Source organism: Solanum lycopersicum, chromosome 8, assembly GCF_036512215.1.
Source record: "Solanum lycopersicum chromosome 8, SLM_r2.1".
Classification (NCBI taxonomy): domain Eukaryota; kingdom Viridiplantae; phylum Streptophyta; class Magnoliopsida; order Solanales; family Solanaceae; genus Solanum; species Solanum lycopersicum.
Genome location: NC_090807.1, coordinates 64,947,306 through 64,969,949, shown reverse-complemented (window position 1 = coordinate 64,969,949; position 22,644 = coordinate 64,947,306). Strand labels below are relative to the sequence as shown.

General features: G+C 35.3%; 4 protein-coding genes across 4 annotated transcripts; 2 read left to right on the top strand and 2 right to left on the bottom strand.

Moving 5' to 3' along the window:
* The first annotated feature begins 1,863 nt into the window (after positions 1–1,863).
* Positions 1,864–8,037, top strand: LOC101245683 (elongation factor G, chloroplastic). Its single transcript, XM_004245684.5, has 4 exons — positions 1,864–2,369; positions 3,762–5,176; positions 5,446–5,958; positions 7,443–8,037. Exons 1-4 carry the CDS (start codon positions 2,102–2,104, stop codon positions 7,608–7,610), a joined length of 2,364 nt encoding a protein of 787 aa, XP_004245732.1. The 5' UTR covers positions 1,864–2,101; the 3' UTR covers positions 7,611–8,037.
* A 262-nt stretch (positions 8,038–8,299) lies between these two features.
* LOC101245387 (hsp70-Hsp90 organizing protein 2) lies at positions 8,300–13,562 on the bottom strand. The gene is made up of 7 exons (XM_004245683.5): positions 12,376–13,562; positions 9,696–9,984; positions 9,537–9,622; positions 9,188–9,411; positions 8,898–8,964; positions 8,747–8,806; positions 8,300–8,654 (listed from the first exon to the last, which is right to left on the bottom strand). The coding sequence occupies exons 1-7, from the start codon at positions 13,273–13,275 to the stop codon at positions 8,541–8,543; spliced, it is 1,740 nt and encodes a 579-aa protein (XP_004245731.1). The 5' UTR covers positions 13,276–13,562; the 3' UTR covers positions 8,300–8,540.
* Positions 13,563–16,467: 2,905 nt separating this feature from the next.
* Positions 16,468–20,535, top strand: VPE4 (vacuolar processing enzyme VPE4). The gene is given in 9 exon segments (NM_001353770.1): positions 16,468–16,775; positions 17,318–17,482; positions 18,231–18,387; positions 18,506–18,591; positions 18,680–18,879; positions 18,987–19,035; positions 19,252–19,458; positions 19,893–20,099; positions 20,194–20,535. Coding segments are annotated over 9 exon segments (1,497 nt in total). The 5' UTR covers positions 16,468–16,532; the 3' UTR covers positions 20,377–20,535.
* A 1,303-nt stretch (positions 20,536–21,838) lies between these two features.
* On the bottom strand, positions 21,839–22,327 carry LOC101246270 (auxin-responsive protein SAUR36). The gene has a single exon (XM_004245686.5). It carries the CDS (start codon positions 22,325–22,327, stop codon positions 21,839–21,841), a length of 489 nt encoding a protein of 162 aa, XP_004245734.1.
* Between the last annotated feature and the right edge of the window lie 317 nt (positions 22,328–22,644).

Below are 22,644 nucleotides of genomic sequence, written 5' to 3'. Positions count from 1 at the left end.
AAAATCTCGCTCGCACTCTCCATTCTCGCTCGCCTCTCTCGCTTTATACACAGAAGTGTATAATTATGTTTCTGTTTTGTATAAAGCGAGAGAAAATTGTATATAAACATGCAAAAATGTATATCTTCATGTTATACACTTAATTATACAATTAACAAACATTTTACTTCAAATATTGCAGAGAAAAAGGCCAACGAATTATACAATTGCAATGGATTACAATTTTCTCTAGCTTTATACAACAGAAGTGTATATATTATGTTTTGTTTTTGTATAAAGTGAAAAAAACATATATCTTCTTGCTATACACTTATAATTATGCAATATACATATTTTTTAATTCGATTCAACAGTATGTAAAACAAATTATACAATTACAGCGAAATAAGCCAGCGAATTATACAATTTATGCCAGCGAATTATACAATTTAGGCCAGCGAATTATACAATTGTATATGTATAGCAAATTATACAGTTTTATATTTGCTATGGAGCGTAATTATGCAAAGTTTGCTATAGCATACAAATATGAATTTTTTGTTTGCTATATGTGAAAGTTGCCCTAAAAAATATTTATCATTTACAATAATAATATTTTTTTTCACTTGATCACTTTTAATTCAGTTATAATACAAGTTTAATATATATTACAAAGAACAATTTATTATTCACATATAATACAAGTTTTAATGATGGATAATGCATTTATCACATATTTTAATACACTTATAATACAATGTGACAATTTTTTATCAAACAAACATAAGATATTTTAAAAACAATTATAATTCACTTTTAATACATATTACAGATTTATCACAGTATTGCTATAAATGATAATAAACAAAAAGTATCACTAAAATGAGTTATTATTTTAAAAAATATATTAATTCATGTAATTTTTCCTATTTGCAATGAGATTAAGAATGTTCATTTGTGACTTTTGGATTATTTGCACATTTGCGTTTATTTTGTGTTAAGTCTTTAAAAAAACTACAAATACGTTGGGACTCAAAATATATTTGTAAATAAAACTTGTGCAAGTTCAAAAAAATTAGAATAATCAATAATACAAATAAATGAAATCTACATAAACACAGAACCACACAGGCTTCACTCTAGAAGTGATAGCATAATTACAAGATAAAATGAAAAAAAATGATGAAATAATATAAGATATTTAAAGCCAAATGATATGGATTTTTAAAATTTTAAAATCAAACCAAATCCGAAAAAGTATTAATTAATTTGATTTCATTTAAATTGTTAGCTAAATCACCAATATTCTTAAGCGTTATCATCAAATTATGTGGTGCAATAGATGGAGTTGTTCTTTCCTTAACCAGAGGTCACAAGATCAAGTCTTCGGTATGAAAAAAATATTTGATAGACGCTTCTCTCCAAATGAAGCCCTACGTGGCACAAATTCAAATTAATCCGATTCTAATGCGAACACCAGATAGTTGAGGCCCTTTGTAGGACAAGCCTAGCTTGCACCTTTGTCTTGGTCTACATAATTTTGAACTTAAACTAGGTCTACTAATCCCCAAGGGAAGGGGCAAATGCACATATACTCAATATTGGAATCACAATTTAAATTTTAAAATCACAATGAACAAAATTTAAAATTACTCACTTAATAAGAAACTTAAATGTAATTGAAATTGTAAATATTTATTTTATCAAGATCAAACTTCTGATAATCATATACGTATCTCTTTTACTAATAAAAGTGTCTCAAATACACGCTCGATATCTGAAGTTTAAACGATCAATCTTTAATTGTATCAATATTTTTAATTTTTTCCCAATAATACAACTTGATTTAAATGGGTGTTGTGGATATTATTCCATGTCTAACAAGACAATCTAAAACATACCAAAATACTAAAATTTTTAAAAATTATTTTTTCTAGGCCTCACAATATTATCCCATAGTCCAAAAATAACCTAAAAACCAAAGGTCTTAAAATGACCAAATCACCAAAAGTTCTCACACCTCAAAACTCTTTTCATCATCTCCACTCCCTATCCGAAGCAATATAAACAAGTACAAATATAAACACACTATAACCAGAAAAACAGAGGAGGAGAAAAAGAAATGGCAGCAGAGTCAGTGACAAGAATGTCATCTGCTGCTTCTTCACTTTGTAACTTTAATGGGTCTAAAAGACCCGTACCCGTTTCTAACAGGGTCACTTCTTCTAGGAGGAATCGATGTGTTAAACTACAGTCACTTGCTTCTGCTTCCATGTCTGAATTCTTTGGTAGTTCACGAGTGTTCTCTGTTAATGGTTCTAGAAGCTTAGGGTTATCTCAGAAAACAAGAAAGAATGGATTTTCTGTTATTGCTATGGCTGCTGCTGAAGGTATCAAATTTCAATTGTTTTTGCTAGAGTTTCAAAATTTCAATTTTATGGTGTGAACATATTGGTAACTTGTAAAGATAGCTTTTTTATTGGGGGGTTTAGTGGATAGGTTGTTTCTTGGGTAAAAGGTGTTAGCTTTTCTGTCTTTGCTTTGGTCAAATTTATGGTGTAAATTATAAATGGGTACTTGTAAAGTTAAACATTTTTTGGTGGTGGTGGGAGGGAGGAGGAGGGATGGGTGGGGGTTAGTGGATAGGTTGGTTTCTTGGGTAAGAGGTGTTGGCTTCTGTCTTTGATGTGGCTGCTTCTGAAGGTATCAAATTTTGCTTACAGGATAAAAAAAATTCAATTTTATGGTGTAAATTATAAGTGAGTAACTTGTAAAGATAACATTTTTTGGGTGGGAGTGGGAGAGAAGGGGACGGGGAGGGGATAGGTTGTTTTTTTGGGCAAGAGTCTTGCTTTTCTTGTTGTTCATTGTTTTTATATTGGAAGGTTAAAGAAGATAGAATAAAGACCATGGGAGGCCAGAGTTGGGATTCCTATTGGCTAAAAGGCTAGGTGATTGCAACCAGTCTACATAAGTTCTTGTGGAAAGAGTTACCCGGAAACCATATTGTGAATGTAGGTACCTAGTATTATAGTTGAGGTGGCGCAAGTTGGCTCGCCGCTGTTCAATAAATAAATGAATAGTATGGTTATGAATGCAGTGGATATAGATTTTTTATATACCTGGCTCCTTCTAGGTTGAGATTGAGACACAATTGATTGATTGATTGGAATTGAGAAACTGAGATCATTTTATTTTATGTGATTGCCTTAGTTACTGATTTCTATAATGTGGGACGAAATTAGGATTGAGAACATAAGAAATTGGAGAAAACTAGGCTGAGAAAAGGAAGGTCTTTTTTGCGGAAGAACAAAAGGGGCTTGATTTGAATATTCATGAACAAGTTGGAAAATGAAATAATTAAATTTTGGATAGTGGAAAGGAAAATAAAGCTTGAAACTTTAGTATGGATAACTATAATAAGATATACTTAATCTTTGAAGGTGTTTATTTTGAGTTCTGTTGTGGATTTTCTTTCTTAAAATTCAATTCTAGGGAATGGAGATTCCACTGTTTAATGCATTTCAAGGTAAATAGCATTGAACATTAAGAACATATTTTGATGTTTATTTACCCAAAAGAGGTCAATGATTAGAAACACCATTGACACTAATTTAAAGTTATGGTTTACCAACACTATGTCTTATGAGATGAGTATGTATTTTAGGTTAGTGTTGACTCGTAAGTCTGCGGACATAGATGTTATACAGGGTTCATTTGGTATAGAGAGTGTATCATTCCTGGAACATAAACTCATGTGCTGCTCTTTTATTTATCTGCAGAGGAGAAGAGAACAGTGCCTTTGAAGGACTATCGCAATATAGGAATTATGGCTCATATAGATGCAGGGAAGACAACTACAACGGAAAGGGTCCTTTACTATACTGGCAGAAACTATAAAATTGGTGAAGTGCATGAGGGAACTGCCACAATGGACTGGATGGAGCAAGAGCAAGAGAGGGGGATTACAATTACTTCTGCTGCTACTACCACCTTCTGGAACAAGCATCGCATCAACATTATTGATACTCCTGGTCACGTGGACTTCACTCTTGAAGTAGAGCGTGCCCTTAGGGTTTTAGATGGTGCTATATGCTTGTTTGACAGTGTTGCTGGTGTGGAACCTCAATCAGAAACTGTTTGGAGACAAGCTGATAAATACGGAGTCCCTAGGATATGTTTCGTAAATAAGATGGATCGTCTTGGAGCTAATTTCTTCCGAACAAGAGACATGATAGTAACAAACTTGGGTGCTAAACCACTTGTAATTCAGATACCAATTGGTGCAGAGGATACATTCAAAGGATTAGTTGATCTTGTGATGATGAAAGCTATTGTTTGGTCCGGAGAAGAATTAGGGGCAAAGTTTTCCTATGAGGACATTCCTGCTGATCTTCAAGAGCTAGCTGAGGAGTATAGGGCACTGATGATTGAGACTGTAGTTGAATTGGATGATGATGTAATGGAGAAATACCTGGAAGGAGTTGAACCTGATGAGGCAACCATCAAACAGTTGATCAGGAAGGGAACTATATCTGGTAATTTTGTCCCTGTATTGTGTGGCTCAGCTTTCAAGAACAAGGGGGTTCAGCCGCTGCTCGATGCAGTTGTGGATTATTTGCCTTCTCCAGTTGACGTGCCACCCATGAATGGAACTGACCCTGACAACCCAGAAGTAATCATTGAGAGGGCCCCTAGTGATGATGAACCATTTACTGGTTTGGCATTTAAGATCATGAATGATCCTTTTGTTGGGTCTCTCACATTTGTTAGGGTATATTCAGGAAAGCTTAGTGCAGGATCGTATGTATTGAATGCAAACAAAGGCAGGAAAGAGAGAATTGGCAGACTTCTGGAAATGCATGCTAACAGTAGAGAGGATGTAAAGACAGCGTTAACTGGTGATATTGTTGCTCTTGCTGGATTGAAAGATACAATTACAGGAGAGACATTGTCTGATCCCGAGAAGCCTGTTGTGCTTGAGCGCATGGATTTCCCAGATCCTGTTATAAAGGTTGCAATTGAACCTAAGACCAAGGCAGACATTGATAAGATGGCGCAAGGTTTAATAAAACTGGCACAAGAGGATCCGTCTTTCCATTTTTCACGTGATGAGGAGATTAACCAGACAGTTATTGAGGGAATGGGAGAATTACATCTTGAGATCATTGTAGATCGACTGAAAAGGGAATTTAAGGTATGTATCTGGAAATCCCTAAACATACACACACACACACAAAAAAAAAAAAGGGAAGAAAATAACCTATTTTTTCTCATATTATTATCAGAGGAATTGCCATTGCAGTTTCTAGTTACTTTTACTCTTATTTACTGCTTAATGTGATTTAAATGCTTGGTTAACACACTCAGAAGCAGTTATTTTTGCATATCATTCTTATTTATAGTAAACGCCTTGTAGAACTGAGAGATTTCTTACATTTAGTATCACGGCTTATCAATTGACAGGTGGAAGCTAATGTCGGAGCTCCACAAGTCAACTACCGCGAGAGCATTTCCAGGAACTCAGAAGTAAAATACGTGCATAAGAAGCAGTCTGGTGGTTCAGGACAGTTTGCTGATATCACAGTAAGGTTTGAACCCATGGAAGCAGGTGGTGGATATGAATTCAAGAGTGAAATCAAGGGAGGTGCAGTGCCAAAAGAATATATCCCTGGTGTTATGAAGGGATTAGAAGAATGCATGAGTAACGGAGTACTGGCAGGCTTTCCAGTTGTTGATGTTCGTGCTGTGCTAGTAGATGGATCTTACCATGATGTGGATTCAAGTGTTTTGGCATTCCAGCTGGCTGCTCGGGGAGCTTTTAGGGAAGGGATGAGAAAAGCTGGTCCACAATTGCTAGAACCCATAATGAAGGTTGAAGTAGTTACACCAGAAGAACATCTAGGGGATGTGATTGGTGACCTTAACTCAAGGAGAGGCCAGATCAACAGCTTTGGAGACAAGCCTGGAGGTCTCAAGGTATGAATTGCGGACTCCTTTCATCAATCTACTCATTATATCTATGTTTGCACCTATCCGACTGCACTTTTTGTTGAACAAGAATTGGGTTCCATCAACCTCAGTGTTCACATAATAATCCAGCATGCATACAGTAGTAGTACGTGAATTAAGTCAATTTTTTTTAAAAAAATACTACTCCCTCCATCCCAATTTATGTGGCACTTCTCAGTATTCAAGATTCAAACGAGTCTTTCCTTCGGTTTTTTATTATCTTTTAAATATCTTGAATTATCAATTATTGAGACTTGTAGTACTTTTTACATAGTTTGAATCTCAATATTTTCATTTAGGCACTTAAACTCGGGCTAGTACCTGTTGAACACCTATGCTCTTGTAAAAACATTACAATTACACACATTTTATTGACATGGCAAAGTATATGTCTTCCCCTCTCTTTGAGCGTGTTCAGTGCCTGGAGAAAAATTCTCTTTTTTTTCCATTTCTTATTTTTCCACCAGTTTTGCTTGACTGTCGACCATCTCACCGTCAATTTTCAAGGCCCGTGGCGGGTTCCATGGCTGGCTTGTCAAACCCACTTCTCATTAGGAACATTTCCCCAAAAAACTTAAATCTAGTTTCTTCGATTCCAACACCTCAAGATTCAGTTGAAATTTTCTCCAATAATTTTGAAGAAGAACAGCCTGAGATTGGTTTCTTGAAATCCATGATCCCCTTTTCATGTTTTCCCTCGGTTGCAGTTTTTGTCAGGTTTGAATTACTCATCCAATTCTTCGAAAAAGATAATATCAAACGGGTTTTAAAAGCCTTCAACCTCATGATTACTCTGCTTGCTCTTCAGAAATTAATTCTTAATGCTTGCTTTCTTAATTTTCTTTAAAGTTCCTTTCTTGCTCTCTCATGGACAATTTCGGGTGAAGAATTTCATCCAGGATTTTTGAAAATATCATGTCCAGATCTCAACATTATTTTGTCTAGATGTGTCACGTTCATTGGATATTTTGTGGAATGGATCTTTTTTTTTTGTGATTGTTTTCCTTACTATTTGGGATCAAAACGACAGGCCGCTATCTCATGCTTTTGCCTTGTCAATTGCATGTGAAATGCACTTCATACAAGCATTATTTTTGGGTTGTCTCATAAAACTGTGTCTAATTGGAATACGAGTTTAGGTGTTCAATAGGTTCTAAACAAGTTTATGTATCTAAATGGAAAAACTGGACAAGTTTAAGCGGGCGCTTATGTATTTGGCCTTATTTTAAACTCCATATGCGATCGGAGATTGTCATATAAAGCAGGGACTGATGGTGAATATAGTTTCTCTATGAAGATTTGTAAGATATGTAGCTTTATCTACTTAAAAATGACCTCTAGAGGGATAGTGACATGCCATATTTTACGATTGCAGAGAATAAGCATATGTAAAAATATGTGTTTGATAAATTGTTGTTTCCTTTCTGATGTATGTAATATGATTGATGCAGGTGGTGGATTCTTTAGTTCCATTAGCAGAGATGTTCAATTACGTTAGTACCTTGCGAGGAATGACAAAGGGGCGTGCATCGTATGTTATGCAGTTAGCCAAATTTGACGTTGTCCCTCAACACATTCAAAACCAGCTTGCCAAAAAGGAGGAAGCAGCTGCTGCTTAGTCAGTCATCTTCCAGATTTTGGATCCACAAACTTGAAAATAGGTATTTTTACTCGACGAAGATGTTAAGGCTTGGACAACATTCTTTTTGTACGTACCAGCATGGAACACCGATGGAGAATAGCTGATATTTAGTCATGCGTCTGAGTTTTTTCAGACGTTTGTGTATGTTGTTGAGTTATAAGCTGAGACTCCGAAGAGACGGAAGAAAGCAAGAAGGAAATGTGTATACATGCATTTAAGATGTCTCTACATCCAAAAGAAGCATCAATATTTTAGGGCAAGATTGAGTGTGTCTCCGATTGTGGGATTATTTTTCTTACTATAGAAATAAATATATGCTTTGTAACAATCTGATGCTCTTTATTGAGATCTTAGGTGTAACATCTGACGATTTTGAGTTGCTTATTTCACGTTTGTTTTTACTTTGCACTTCTGTTATAATATTACGTACCTAAGATCCGATCTCTTTACTTTCACAAAACAAAAACAAAATTTGTACTCTCTCAACCGTCAAGTCATGAAGATGTTTGATTGCTTATAAGAACTCACTTAGGTAAGAAAAATTAGTAAAAGCAAATATAGTATTTGTTAGGCTAGTCTGGGAAAGTTATAGTTGAGATTTCCATGGCTACAATGTTTTTGAAATATAGTGATGAAATGACTAGAAATTGACCGGAAGCACAACAATTAAGACATAAACGTGCCAGCAATCCTCCTTTCTTTCTTTCTGACCCCCTTCAAGGAAAACAAGATATAAAATCTTAAAAAGTTACCACAGAAGAAAAAAAGGAAAAGAAGAGATAAGAAACCCAAACACTGTGCGCCGTTACACTTCGAAAGTGAAGAACAATTTTAAGCAAACAAAGGATGGAAAAAAAGAATGGATAGTCCAAAGCTACATTCCCTGGTGAGTTGTAAGTATTGCTACTTATCTAACTTGGACAATTCCTGCATTAATCAATTTCTGGATCTTGTCCATTACAAGAGGGTTCTTCATATGATCTTGTGCAGCTTTTGGGTTCTCCTGGAAGTCACTTAGCACCTAATCCAGAATACGAAATGCCCAAGTTAATTACACAATGATATTGCTAAATTACAAGACAAACATACTGCTCTCAGACAACCAAATATTACCTGTCTCATTACTGGGTCCGTAAGGATGTTTTGAATTTCTGGATCTTGCATCCCCTTAGCCTGATCAAAGAAATTGATTTACAAGTGTTAACCATCACCGATGATCTTCACCTCAAGCAAAATAAGATTATATAATGCAAAGAAACATTACCTGTCTTTCTTTGAGCTCCTCTGGAGTCAGATCTCCACGACTTGCCTTGTTTATTTGCTCAACACATCTGCAAAATGAATACCGCATCTTGCAATAACAAACATATTTTCCCAAGTCTTCTTGATAAAAAATAAGATAGGTGAAATGCAGAAAAAGTAGAAAAGTAAAACACAAACCAGACCAGACCAGACCACCAAAAGGAAACCAATTTTAAGAATCACAAACACCCTCAACAACTTAAAAGAAAGTAACTGACAAGATATGTGATTATAAAAGAAATATGTATATACCTCTTAACACCATCTAGGAGTTCCTGATTCTGAGGATCAAGCTTCAATCCTTCCTGGTAAGTTTTCAAAGCTTTTTCATACTCTTTCATGAAAAACTGAACAGCACCCTTCCTGGTGTAACCCTTTACGAATGTTGGATCAAGCTCAATGCACTTCTCAGCATCCTTGAGCCCCTCGGGTAATGCACCTAGCTTGGTGTAGCAGGCAGCCCGGTTGCTATAAGCCTAACAAAAAACAAAGGAGATAATCACATGCATCACTTGCAGTTACCAAGGAATGAGTCCTGAAAAAAGGAAAGGGAGAAGCTCTTAAGTCAAAAGAGGTTACAGAAGATGGAGGAAGGCCATACCTTCGGGTCTTTGGGATTCCTCTTTATTGATTCAGTATAATGTTTAACTGCTTCTGGATACTTCATCTCCTTGAATAACTGATTTCCTGTAACGTCGTGAAGAAAGTTAGCCCCATAAGAGGAAAAAACAACAAAGACAAGCATCATAGAAAGAACTACCTTTCTCACGCTCTTCGTCTGCTATTTGTGGATTGAAATACTCTTGCTGCTCCAATTCCTTTTTCGCCCTCTCAGCTTCATTCAGTTTCTTAAGGGTATCCGGATTGCGATGCTCGGTCAGAGCTTTCTGGAAAACCTCAATTGCAGCTTCAAAATCCTTTGAACTTTTAGCCAACTTTGCCAAGGCAGTTCCCTTGCGAGTCAGAGCCCTTGCGATCATCTTATAGTCGGACCTTAGCTCTCGCCCTCTTTCAACAGCTGTGTCACAATCTTTGATGCATTCCTCATACTGAAATCAAGGCAAAAAAAACATATCACACAATGAGTTCACAAGAGCAGAGAAATTATGCAGAAATTTCACAGGTAAATCATACCATCACAGGGAACAGATCGGAGTCCTGGAACTATGCTCAAAATATTGCACTTGGTATGGGTAAAAAATAGGACAGAGGAACCTGGGAGGCAATGGGGATGGGAACACGATTCATCACCATGTCTATCCCCCCCCCCTAATGACCAAGTATCACGTCACGCAGTCACCAGAAAAATCAAGGACATATAGGTGGGAGTAAGTTGGCAAAGATAATCTCCACTCACCCCTCGGCTTTATATGGCTATTTTTGGTCCTAGATGGAGACTAAATGAGCAAAGGAAGTGGACTAACTCAAACCCTTTCCCTTTAACATAACAGTTTGAAGGGTCAACTTTGGTGATTAATCATATTAGAAATCAGAAAAGAACTCCGATGAACTCACAGCCTCCATCCCTAATCCCAAGATTCTGTTGTGTCAGTTAGTAGCTTCAATTCATTTCAGAATTCCTTTCATGGAATTTATAAGCATTTAGCTTTTCTGGCCAGATATATCTTTCTGACAAACCGGAATACTCTTAACGCATGATCCACCCAAAAAGGCATGGCAGCAATGAGAAATCCCCATTCAAACAGCTAGATACCAGGACAGACACAGACCTCCCAGGAGAAGCCTATATACAGGCTTCATTACCACAGAAGAGGAAGTGATTACTACCACCGCATACGTGAATATATATAGAGTTTTTGAAGAGAGCAAGTTTGTAAAGAATTTAAAGAGACTACTACCGTTGTTAAACAACTTCTAAAGAAAAAAGTCACACATTTACTTCACAACCATTAGCAAACAACTCTAAGCTGCATCAATTATGGAAGGCTAGAATAAACGAAAAATCAAAAAAGAAATGGATGAACATAATTTACAAATATTTGTGCATGAAAGTTACCAATATCAGTGTTTTAACTACATCTTCTGTAACATTTGGGTTTCTTCTAAGGACATTATGTTCCGTTTTAAATAATGTGACACATCACTGTTAGCCTAGCACCAATTGGGAACCTAACAAGTATAACAGGACATTGATTAGAATTTAAAGGTTAATTAACAAGCAGATATTCAATGAAGAGCAACACACATTCCATGCCTAATACAAGCTAATGAATGAATCAATGCATGAGCACCTGTACTATCACCACTTCACAGCTGTTCATAGGTTTCAGATAGACATACCATCTGGAGATTAACAGATCAGCTTTTACATTTTAAATGGAAAACCTTCCATTAATTATTATGCTCTTCTAATATATTAGGAAAGACAAGACAACTCAGTTAGGCAATTCTACCACAGCAGGAAAAATCAGAGACACCCTCTTCCACCACCCAAAAAAATGAAAAGGGAACAGATAGCAAAGAAGATCAGCAACCCTAGACAATTGACTGATAAAAAAAAGTAGATCATTGATGAGAAATACTACTATAGCAATCTGACAAGGGTCTAATAACAACCAAGCCAAACGCCCAAACGAAAAATGAACGCCTTGAGAAGGATATATCCCCCATATGTCTGAACGCTTCTACATAAATACATTACATCCAGCATCATAAACCTGCCAATAAGCCAAATTCAATTTCCCTCTATGATACTCTGCACCCTCTCGACTACAACATTTCTTATATGACACCCAACTAAAACCTCAAAACAAACCCCAAAACCTTAGTTATAAATTGAGAAAAAGAAACCAACCTCACCGAGGTGTTACAGCACTACTGATGGCCTTTAACCTAAGAGAAAAATGAAATCCTTCAACCACATAAACTACGCTAATGATGAACTCAAATTCCCTCAAGCATGTCACCATAAAAATGCATAATGACGGCAAACACACAAGTAGTAAAGGTTGATACTCCCTCCATTCCAATTTATACAGTCTCTCATCCAATATTGAGGATTGTTGTCTATTTTCAACATTATCTATACAACTTCCAAAAGCAAGAACTCATAACCATTGAAGTGCCATTTTTTTAAACAACTCAAGCAGGACGTGTACTATCATACCACACAACTAGATTCCAACCCTTAACTACCACAAACTTCAGCTTAACTAAGCTGGCTAGGCTAACTCCAAAGTGCAATATTTCAGAAATTACAACTTGTTTTGATCATGTTAAAGACTAGATCAATTGTAGCAAGCAGGGATCATAAAAACAGATAAAGCACGAACTAGGCAAGACAAACGGACTTGGTTTTCTTTTAAAAAATTTTACTTTAACCTTCACTACTACTATTAATATACCATGCAAGTCAAACAAACAAGTACTCCTTATCTAAGCCAAATAACATTAGGAGTATTAAGGTTTGGGAATAATACCTTTCCCATCTCCAAGTAGACAGCAGCGCGGTTAGTAATAAAGGATATGTCTCCATCATCAAGCTCAATAGCCTTAGTGTAGTGCTGAATTGCAGTCTCAAAATCCTTCTTTTTGTAAGCTGCATTACCCGCCTCTTTCTCCTTCTGTGCTTTCGCTTTCTTCTCTTTAATTTCCTTCTCCTCCTCAGACACTTCCATTGGCTCCGGCTCTGGTTCAGGCTCGGGACGCTTCTCCTCCTTCACATGCTCCGTCTCTGCTGGTCTCTTCCTCTCCGTTGAAGCTTCCGGCATCTCATCGTCCTCCTCTGGCATCCTCGTCGACAATTTCACACCTAACAAAACTCCAAGTGCTTGCATTACCCTCTGATCCTTCAAATAAAGGTTCAAATTACTCGGGTTCTTCTGAATATCCTTCATCATGTTAACAAAATCAGGCTGTTGCAAATAACCCCTTGTACTCGCATCCGCAGTCAACTTAGTCCACATCTCCGGACCGGAAAACGCATCACCAAACGGGCTGGGCGGAACCGCCGGACCACGAGATCGAGCCTGAGCTGATTGAGCATCAGCAAGACCCGATTTTAAACCCTCATTATTCGGATCAATCTCAAGCCCCTTCTTGTAAGCAGAAACCGCATCTTCATAATGGTGAAGTCCAGAATGTGCGGCACCCAAACGAGAATACCCTTTCGCCCAATCGGGTTTTAGGTCAACTGTTTTCTGTGCATCGGATAAAGCATCGGAATATTTCCCTAATGAAGCGTATGCAGCAGATCGGTTAGAGTAAAGAACATGATTGGTGGGAGCAAGATTGATGGCTTCAGTGAAATGGTTAATAGCGTCGGTGAAATTGCCGGCGGAGAAAGCTGCGTTACCTTTGGCCTTAGCTTCATCAGCCATGGCTGCTGATTTACAGGAATTTATTTGAAGAAATCTGAAGAAGAATTGGAGTGAAGGGATTAAAGATTTTGAGTTTTTAGGGCTTTATAAAAGAGGGGTTTGTGTGGTAGTGGGGACTAGAGGGTTCTTGTAGGTTCTGGTTTGAGGTTCTGGAAAGTTCGATGACGATTAGAGTTATTATTGGAATTTCTAGGGTTAGCTTTAATCAAAACAGAGGGATTCGTTTTTGTTTTTTTTTTTTTTTTTGTTTTTTTAAATATTTCCAAGTTAAAAGTGGGAGAAGAATTAAACATAGATGCTAAAATTGGATACAATAAATTAAATTTATGTGGTGGGACCTTCAATTTTTTAATTCTAGAGAGTTTAGTGCATCTAAACAATAATTTTTTAAAATATATTATACAATTACTTAATATAGGTAAAAAAAATTATTACGTATGTTTAGGCTAAAACATAATTTGATATATAATATGCATTGTTATAATAATATACAAAAATTTGATCTGTTTTAAGTAGAAGTATTTAAAAACTCGAAACATATTATTATTAAAACATATATAGATAGTATTTATATGCCTATATACAATAATATACAAATCGAAATTCGATTTCGTTGGTTGTTTTTCCTTAAATGGTAAAATAGTATGTTTTGAAAATTTAAAAACACAGATTTGGCCATGACCATCCCTTATGAGTTATACGTTCTAAATCATAACAGAATTTAATTAGGTTTTTTTAAGAAAATAAATTATTGACACTTTGCTCTTGAAATTTTGCGATGTCTCTAATTTGCAATTTTTCGAAGATAGAATTAGAATTTTAATACGATTCTTGTTCAATTGGATTTCTATCTATCGTATGGCTTTAAGTTTGAAAATTTCAAGTTTTCAATTTTACTTGACACTATTTTAACGGGTCGTTTGATAGAGTGTAAACAAATATAATGCACACATTAATCCTATGAATTAGTATTAGTTTGTTTGGTGCACTTTTTTATGCTATATACAACTGATGCAAGACTATATTGTGTATTAGAGAGTATATTACTAATATCATGAATTTCTAGGTATGAGTAAATTAATGCAAATGGACTTATTGCATGTATTAGCATGTTTAAAAACTCAATTATCCCTCAAAAGCAATTTTACATATTTCCACCATAATTATGTAGGGGATTTTCATAAAATAACATTTTTATTACAATACATACTATTTGTATACATCAAACTAAATGATGCATACAAAATAATCTATGCATAACCAATGTAAACATAATTAATACAATCATTATTTATGCATATATTACTAATACACTTTATTGAACATTATTTTTATACACTCTATCAAATGATCAAATCAAACAATTCATAAAAGATATTATATATGTAACTAACATAGACACTATTAATACAAACATTATAAACACACATTATTTTATATTATTTTTATATACTCTATCAGACGAATGATCAAACACGTGAAAGCTGAAATTGGAATTTCTTAGAAGTTACAAATAGAGCTCCAAATCGCCTAGGGGTTTGAAAGTGATGGTGCATCCTCTTAGGGAGGGATGAGAGCTTTTTTATTCCAATTGTGTGCATATATAATGATTACTATTACTACCTTTGCCTCTTTAACTTGCAACAAACATGTGTAACATTGGTCACTCAACTTTAAATGTGGAGACATCCATAGCTAAGGAATTTGTATAACATGTTTGCTAGTTGCTAGATATAATTTTAACAAGATCTAGACAAAGGTCTCTTCAAACAAGAAATTTGTCAATTTTTGGTTTGTTTTATGTATTTATTTATAATAAAAGAATACTTTGATCATTTTATGTCAATAAACAATTATAGAAAATGTTTATGATCAAATCTAGATTTATAAAGTTTTTTTATATTTATAATACCCTCTCTATTTTATTATATTTAGTAAATATTCCTTTTCTTATTTTTATAACATTTATTAATAAAATTAATCTAGGAAACTAAATTTCTAATTTGTATATATAAATAAATTTTTTAGAAAAAAATTGAGTCAGTTTGGCAAAAATATTTTCCTTCATATCGAATATATCCTAAGTTGAGCTATTTCTTGCAGAAACTGGCATAAAAATATGCTTAAAAGTAACGGTTACCCATGGAAAATAGAGTATTACAAAACAAAATTGAGAGAGGCGATGCAACACAATGTACATGCTTCTATCGTGAAATATTTAATGTGATTTAGAAACTTCATGATTAATGATGAACTGAAAAATTTTGTTATAAACAATGAAGATTTAATATAGACATATAATATATAACTTATTATCTATATACTTTATACGATTTTCTATATATAATATATAATTTTTAGATAAATCATGTTTTACTGACCATTCTAAATTATGCGTGACCACGTCACCAAGCATGCACGTCATAGTGTTGAGTGAATAAAAATATATATATATAAACAAATTATTTTTAAAATTATATATTATAATTTTCCTACTAAAAATGTCAATCAGAGACCCCCTCGAAGTTGCACCGCTACTGCTGTAACACTAGTCAAAAATTAAAAATACACTAAAATATTTTTTGTTGATTGTACCTCACCCAAAAATAAAATATTTCGAAACAGATGATACTTCATACCAAATCTTAGAAGTTGTTAGAACCACTTTGACTACTAAATTAAAATTTTAGAGGTATCAGTTTTATGATTTCATCGTATCAATGTTGTGTTGTACAAATTTTTATATCAACATCGCAATAATTAGGATTAAAAGTTTTTTTTAACTTTATATCAAGTTAAATTAAGTTATTTTTTATGAAACAGAAAGAATAAAATTTATACAATATATTTTAGGCCTAAGTTTTTCATATTTTGTCAAGGAGATCTTCGATGATAGTTGGTCATGACATTGCTAATTGTATGGGTGGAGGATTGACGACAATGGTGTAGAGGTGATTGGTAATGGTACTCGATTATCAATAATGATTGTGATGATAGAGGTGATTGATAATGATACTCGATTATCAATAATGATCGTGATGATAGAGGTGATTGGTAATGGTACTCGTAAAAGGACTATTTGTAACACCTGGTACTATTGGTCCCACATGAGATGATAGGTGGCACTCTCTGCTTTTGCATGTATACACACCACCGCCACATACATAACAAAAACCCAACACTTCACTAATTCTCAGCTCCTCTGTTTCTTCACCTTCATTTCAATCAAAATTTGAGTGTTTTTTTTAATTGTTTTGATGATGGGGTCTTGTAATTTTACAGTATGTGTAACCTTGATGTTGTTAGTTATGGTGGGGGCTATTTCTATTGAGCCAAAAATTGATAGTAGAAGGTTAGGTAGGCCCCACCGCTTCTGGGACCCCTTGATACGGTCGCCGGTAGATCGTGATGATGATGATGAAACGGAGGAAGGCGGTGGCGGCGTGCGGTGGGCGGTTCTTGTGGCTGGTTCAAATGGGTATGGAAATTATCGGCATCAGGTAATAAATGACCATGAACATGCAGATTCTACACTAGAAAAAAATTAGTACTAATTTTGAGACCTAAAGTGTGGCAATTTTCATTCTGTAAGTGTGTTATCACTATTGTGATTGTAAGAAAATTGGCATTAGTATTTACAAAATAATGAATTTGTTGTATCTGCTCTAGTTTGGATTAACTTTCTGGACACTATTTTGGTATTTTTGATGTTTAGCTTTATGATAGTGTTAAGTGTCTATTTGTACGCATCATTATATAAAAACAGTGTGAATTATGTGAGGATTTTCCAGGGATATTTTCATAGTAATCCCTGTAATTCACAGTTTTCTTGTTTGTAGTGCATGTTGAAGGGCTTATATTTTAGCTGAATTGATGATACATATAGCAAACTCCACTTGTTTAGTGCAAGTTAGGAATTGGTACATGTATTTGGTTAGATAGAGATTTGCTGATGCCATTACTAAACAAGTTGAGGGATTTAGCTATTCTTTCGATTTATACATTCTGCTAAGTGGTTTGAAGTTAAATGGGGTGAATGCAGGCAGATGTATGTCATGCTTACCAAATCTTGAAAAGAGGAGGATTGAATGATGAGAACATAGTAGTATTCATGTACGATGACATCGCCAAGAGCGAGTTGAATCCAAGACCTGGAGTCATAATCAATCATCCAAATGGTAGTGATGTCTACGCCGGTGTGCCCAAGGTAATAACCAAATTTTATATCTTATTGTTGTTTCCTTTTGTGCATTGTGTACACACTCTTAATTTTAACCAAACTCCTGAATGTAGTTTGACAGCTTTCAAATGTAAGATCTTCTGTCATGTCGTAGCATATGTGGTTAGTCATAACATTTCATTTCTCCATTTAAAGATGGTGTGCCTCTAGTTTTTTTAGTAAGATGTTGAACCTCAAATTAGAAAATAGAGGCACACCATCTTTAAATGTAGTTATGAAACTTTTATTTGGGAGTATGAATCCACGAACCATCGGGGAACTCGTTTTTTTCTTCCCTATATGATACAGTAATGAGATTCTTTAATCGGTACCAGTCTAGTTGGTGAATTCAGACTCTTTTTAGACTCTTACGAAATCAAATTGGTTAGTATGTACTTAATCTATGTTTTGAGTTTCTTAATCAAAGCTGATCAGATTACGAAGCTTATCTTGGTACGTGATAGGAACAAATTGAAATGTGGAAACACAAGATAGTTGCTGAACTATTTTAGAAAAATATGAAGCTTGGTTCTTGTACTTCTGCATTATTTCGCGGAATTGAACAAATTGAAATGTGGAAACACAAGATAGTTGCTGAACTATTTTAGAAAAATATGAAGCTTGGTTCTTGTACTTCTGCATTATTTCGCGGAATTGATTAATTTGGAAGGGTACGTTATTCATTTCTTTCTTTTAGCCATCAGTAGTCTCACATTTGATAAGATGATTATGGTAGGACTATACCGGTGAGCACGTCACTGCAGCAAACTTGTATGCTGTACTACTTGGTGATAAAAGTGCCGTGAAAGGTGGAAGTGGGAAGGTCGTCAATAGTGGACCGAATGACAGGATATTTTTGTATTACTCCGATCATGGTGGTCCAGGGGTGCTTGGTGAGTTCGTAATCCCACCGCTTGTATCTGATTTATACTATTTGACAAAGAAAAATTATATTTGAACTGCAGCTATTAACAATCAATCGGAACACATTTTGGTTTATCTTTGTTTCAGGGATGCCCAACATGCCTTACCTTTATGGCAAAGATTTAATTGAGGTCTTGAAAAAAAAATACGCAGCTAGGACGTACAAAGAGATGGTAAAAACTGCAATATTATTTTACATATATATGAACTTGATAGTTCCATTTCCTATCAGAATTATTTAGTATGTTGTGCTTTATGCAGGTCCTGTATATTGAAGCTTGTGAGAGTGGTAGTGTCTTCGAGGGTTTAATGCCTGAAAACTTGAACATTTATGTGACGACAGCCTCAAACGCTGAAGAAAGTAGTTGGGGAACGTATTGCCCAGGAATGGATCCTCCACCTCCATCAGAATATATCACATGTTTGGGGGACTTGTATAGTGTTGCATGGATGGAGGACAGGTAATGTAAAAGTAAATGATTGCTCTATTGGTGAGTAGTATTATTTGGGAATTTATAATTATAAAACCAATTTGCTGATGATTAGTCAATGTTTAACTTGTTTTCAGCGAGTCTCATAACCTGAAGAAGGAAACAATAAAACAGCAGTATGAGAAGGTGAATGAACCAAGACTTCTATTTGGCATCTAATACATTCTTGTGAGCTATGTTGCTCGAACTTTTCAAATGTGTGTCTCACCCGTTTCAGATCCTCCAAAAATGCACTATTTTTGGAGGATACGAGACGCATCTGGTGGTATTATTGAAGAGTCTGGGCAACATAGTTTCTGAGTCGTCATGATCGTTGGATGTGAATGCTATATTGTCTTGTAGGTGAAGGAAAGAACTTCCAACTCAAACAACTATAATGCTGGATCTCATGTTATGGAATATGGAAGCAAAGAAATCAAGCCTGAGAAAGTTTATTTGTACCAAGGATTTGACCCTGCCACCGTGAATCTTCCGGCGAACAAGATTGATTTTGCACGATTGGAGGTTGTCAACCAGAGGGATGCTGATCTTCTCTTCTTATGGGAAAGAGTAAGTTTTGAATATCTATGTATAGTAATTGAGTAATTTCACTACACATTTGAGTAGGAGAGGAATTAAAATTCATCGTTGAAATGTTTGGTTGGTCATATGAGGTGGTACAACGTTTGTCTAGCGACTATAGTTTTTACATTTATGTTTTGTTTTATCCGATGACCGTTCTTGAAGTGGAAGCATTCTTTTTTATGGTAGCTCAGTTATTCCCTGATCCTTTTATGTACATCCAGATTATAAGATGTAGCCAATACTTTTTATTGAACTAGCGCTTGAATTGGAATTTGGAAGTTACGGATTCACCTATGGGATATTTTTTGAGTTTAGAGTCCCCCGCCCCAATTTAGAGATACATTAGCACCCGTTTATAGTTCTGCTTGGTGTTATATCATTTTGATTTGGTCTTTGTACATGTTTCTTGGTCTATACAGTATAAGAAGCTGGAAGACAATTCACTCGAAAAGGCCAAGCTTCGAAAAGAGATAACTGAGACAATGCTGCATAGGCAACATCTTGATGGTAGCATAGATGCAGTTGGTGTCTTTCTTTTTGGTCCAATAAAGGGTGGTTCTGTTCTCAGCTGTGTCCGAAAACCAGGTCTACCTCTTGTGGATGATTGGGAATGCCTAAAATCAACTGTAATCCACGAACCTGCGTTTTTACTGTTTAGTAAATGGTTGTCAAAAGTTATGACGTGCATAACATGAGCTGATACTGTTTTTTCTTCACTAGGTTCGCCTTTTCGAGGCACATTGCGGATCGCTAACGCAATATGGCATGAAACACATGAGAGCATTTGCAAACATTTGCAACAATGGTATCTCAAGCGATGCTATGGAGGATGCTTTTATGGCTGCTTGCAATGGACATAGTTTAGAGGAGTATACCACTGCAAACAGAGGCTTTAGCGCTTGATGTACACTGAACAAGAATTGCCTAGATAATAATTTGGGTCCCTATATGCTCTTCCTTTCGAGTAACGTATTATGTATGTACACCAACCACTGCACAATAGTCTTTAATGGTAGTCATATTATAATGTTATGGTCATCGTGAACATCGTTAATTGATTTAGTTCAAATCTAATTTTAAGTAGTGTGGGAAAAAAAAATTTTAAAGGATTTTTTTTAGCTATCTACTTTAAACAATCAAAAAATCAAATTTATGAAATTCAACTTGACAATTCTTCTAATGAAGCTGATTTCTTTTTCTTGGACCATTCATTATAAGAGAACTTCCCTGTCATGTGATATATATATGCTATACCTATTTATTGTTTTTGACAGAGTAAGTGGTGTATGAACGCTAGGCGTGTTAATGGTACGGTTCGATCTTTTATATCAATAAATTCAGTGTTTAAGCCATCAGATGCACATCACCATATGTACTTGTGGTTGATTTTGGTATTACATATAACAATTTGGAACACACACACATTAGTTTGGTGGCCTCCAAGAATAATTAAAATCAACATCAAATGTGGGAATTGTCTATAGTTTTAAACATGGAAAAGCATCAACTAACTACTCTAATTAAATATTCTCAACTCCTAAATGAATATCTGATTCGTAGGGATATGGTCTGATATTCATTTATTTGAAGGAAGATTCTTATAATTTATTCCCTTAGAAGTGGATGGCCATATTAATCCCTTCCCTACGCACATGTGATATAATATATACTTTTTTAATTGTTCGATCTCTTCATGTAGTTTTTTGTGGTACGAAAACTATTAACACAGAAAATTCACTCACAATGATAGCAAAGTGGTACCCCTCTGATAAAGAAAAAAAAAGAACATTAAAGAGACTCTTTTCAGTCCTAATTAACCAAACCCTAAACACTCGCTGGGATCATTCATTAAGTACATGTCTCTTTATTGATTAATCAATTTGATGTGATTCTAGAGAGGTTTTCTTAGTTAATTTATTGTGTACGAATCACGATGTGAAATATTTCACCTACGATCTAGATATTATATCTTTGAGAGAGATCTCGATAAAATAAACATTTGTGAAGATGCAATTTACGATGGCTTATCCAAAACTTTTATTTGTAAATCATATTGCTTTGTGATATTTTAAGAGAATATAACTAGAATAGATTCAAAGAACATCTAAATATTTACAAAAAAATCTACATTTATTTGAGAATTGATCTAGAAGGTTAACAAAAAAATTGTACAAAGAAATCCTTCACACCCACAACATTTGACATTTTGCGAAACGTATCAAAAGTTTAATGCATCGATCCGTCTTTTTTTTAAAAAAAATATAAAAAAACTAACATAAACTAAACCTCCCCAACACAGGGCCTGTGAAGGAGGGTTATGCTATTTGCACATTACAATTTTCTCCAATGCTGACTCAGCCACAACTCATCGGTAACTCTGTCTCCACCTCAGCTCTCCACCACCACCGCCCGTGGCGGCGATTCTTGATTTAACGTTCTCAAATTCGGATATCCGACATGGTATTTGGATCCGACCCGGATAATTATACTCATAAACCATCTCTGCCTCCCTCAACAATTCAGCAAACAGAGGATGATTAAAGTATATCACAGGCACCACAATTCTACACGTGTCATCCTCCTTCTCACCCACGTATACAGCCAAGTGTCCCTTTGGTACACTCACCTGCTTCAGATCAATCGGTTCTTGCCCGACCCGAACGTAACCCGAATTGGGTTTCCCAAAACAGAGTCCTTTAGCTCTCTGTTTCAGCAAAACCCCCAATTTACAGAGCTTTGAAATTGCTCTGCTTGCACAACTCAGCCGCTTGTTTCCATTTCTTCTCCGGTGAATCAACCAGCTGAAAACTCTCACCAATCTCCGCCCGATTCTAAAACCTCTGTTTTTCTTCATAGCTTAAAATGTTGAAAAGAGAAAAAAGAAACACCTTTTTTGACAATGGGTTAGTAACAGAGTACTTCAAGAAGTGGTAAATGCCACCTTTTGAAGGGGGATTTGGTTCTTGATTTAAGAGAGCTGTGACAAGTCAAATATGGAGGAACAAATGTATCACTCTGCTTATATATATTTGAGAGATGGAGTGTATGGGAGGAAGAAATGGTCGGCACACACGATGAGAATTGTTGGAATTTGAGATATATTTATGGAGAGAAATAAAAAGAGAGACAGAGAAGAAGAGTGGTCAGCTGATTAGTCGTTGTGATGCTTCG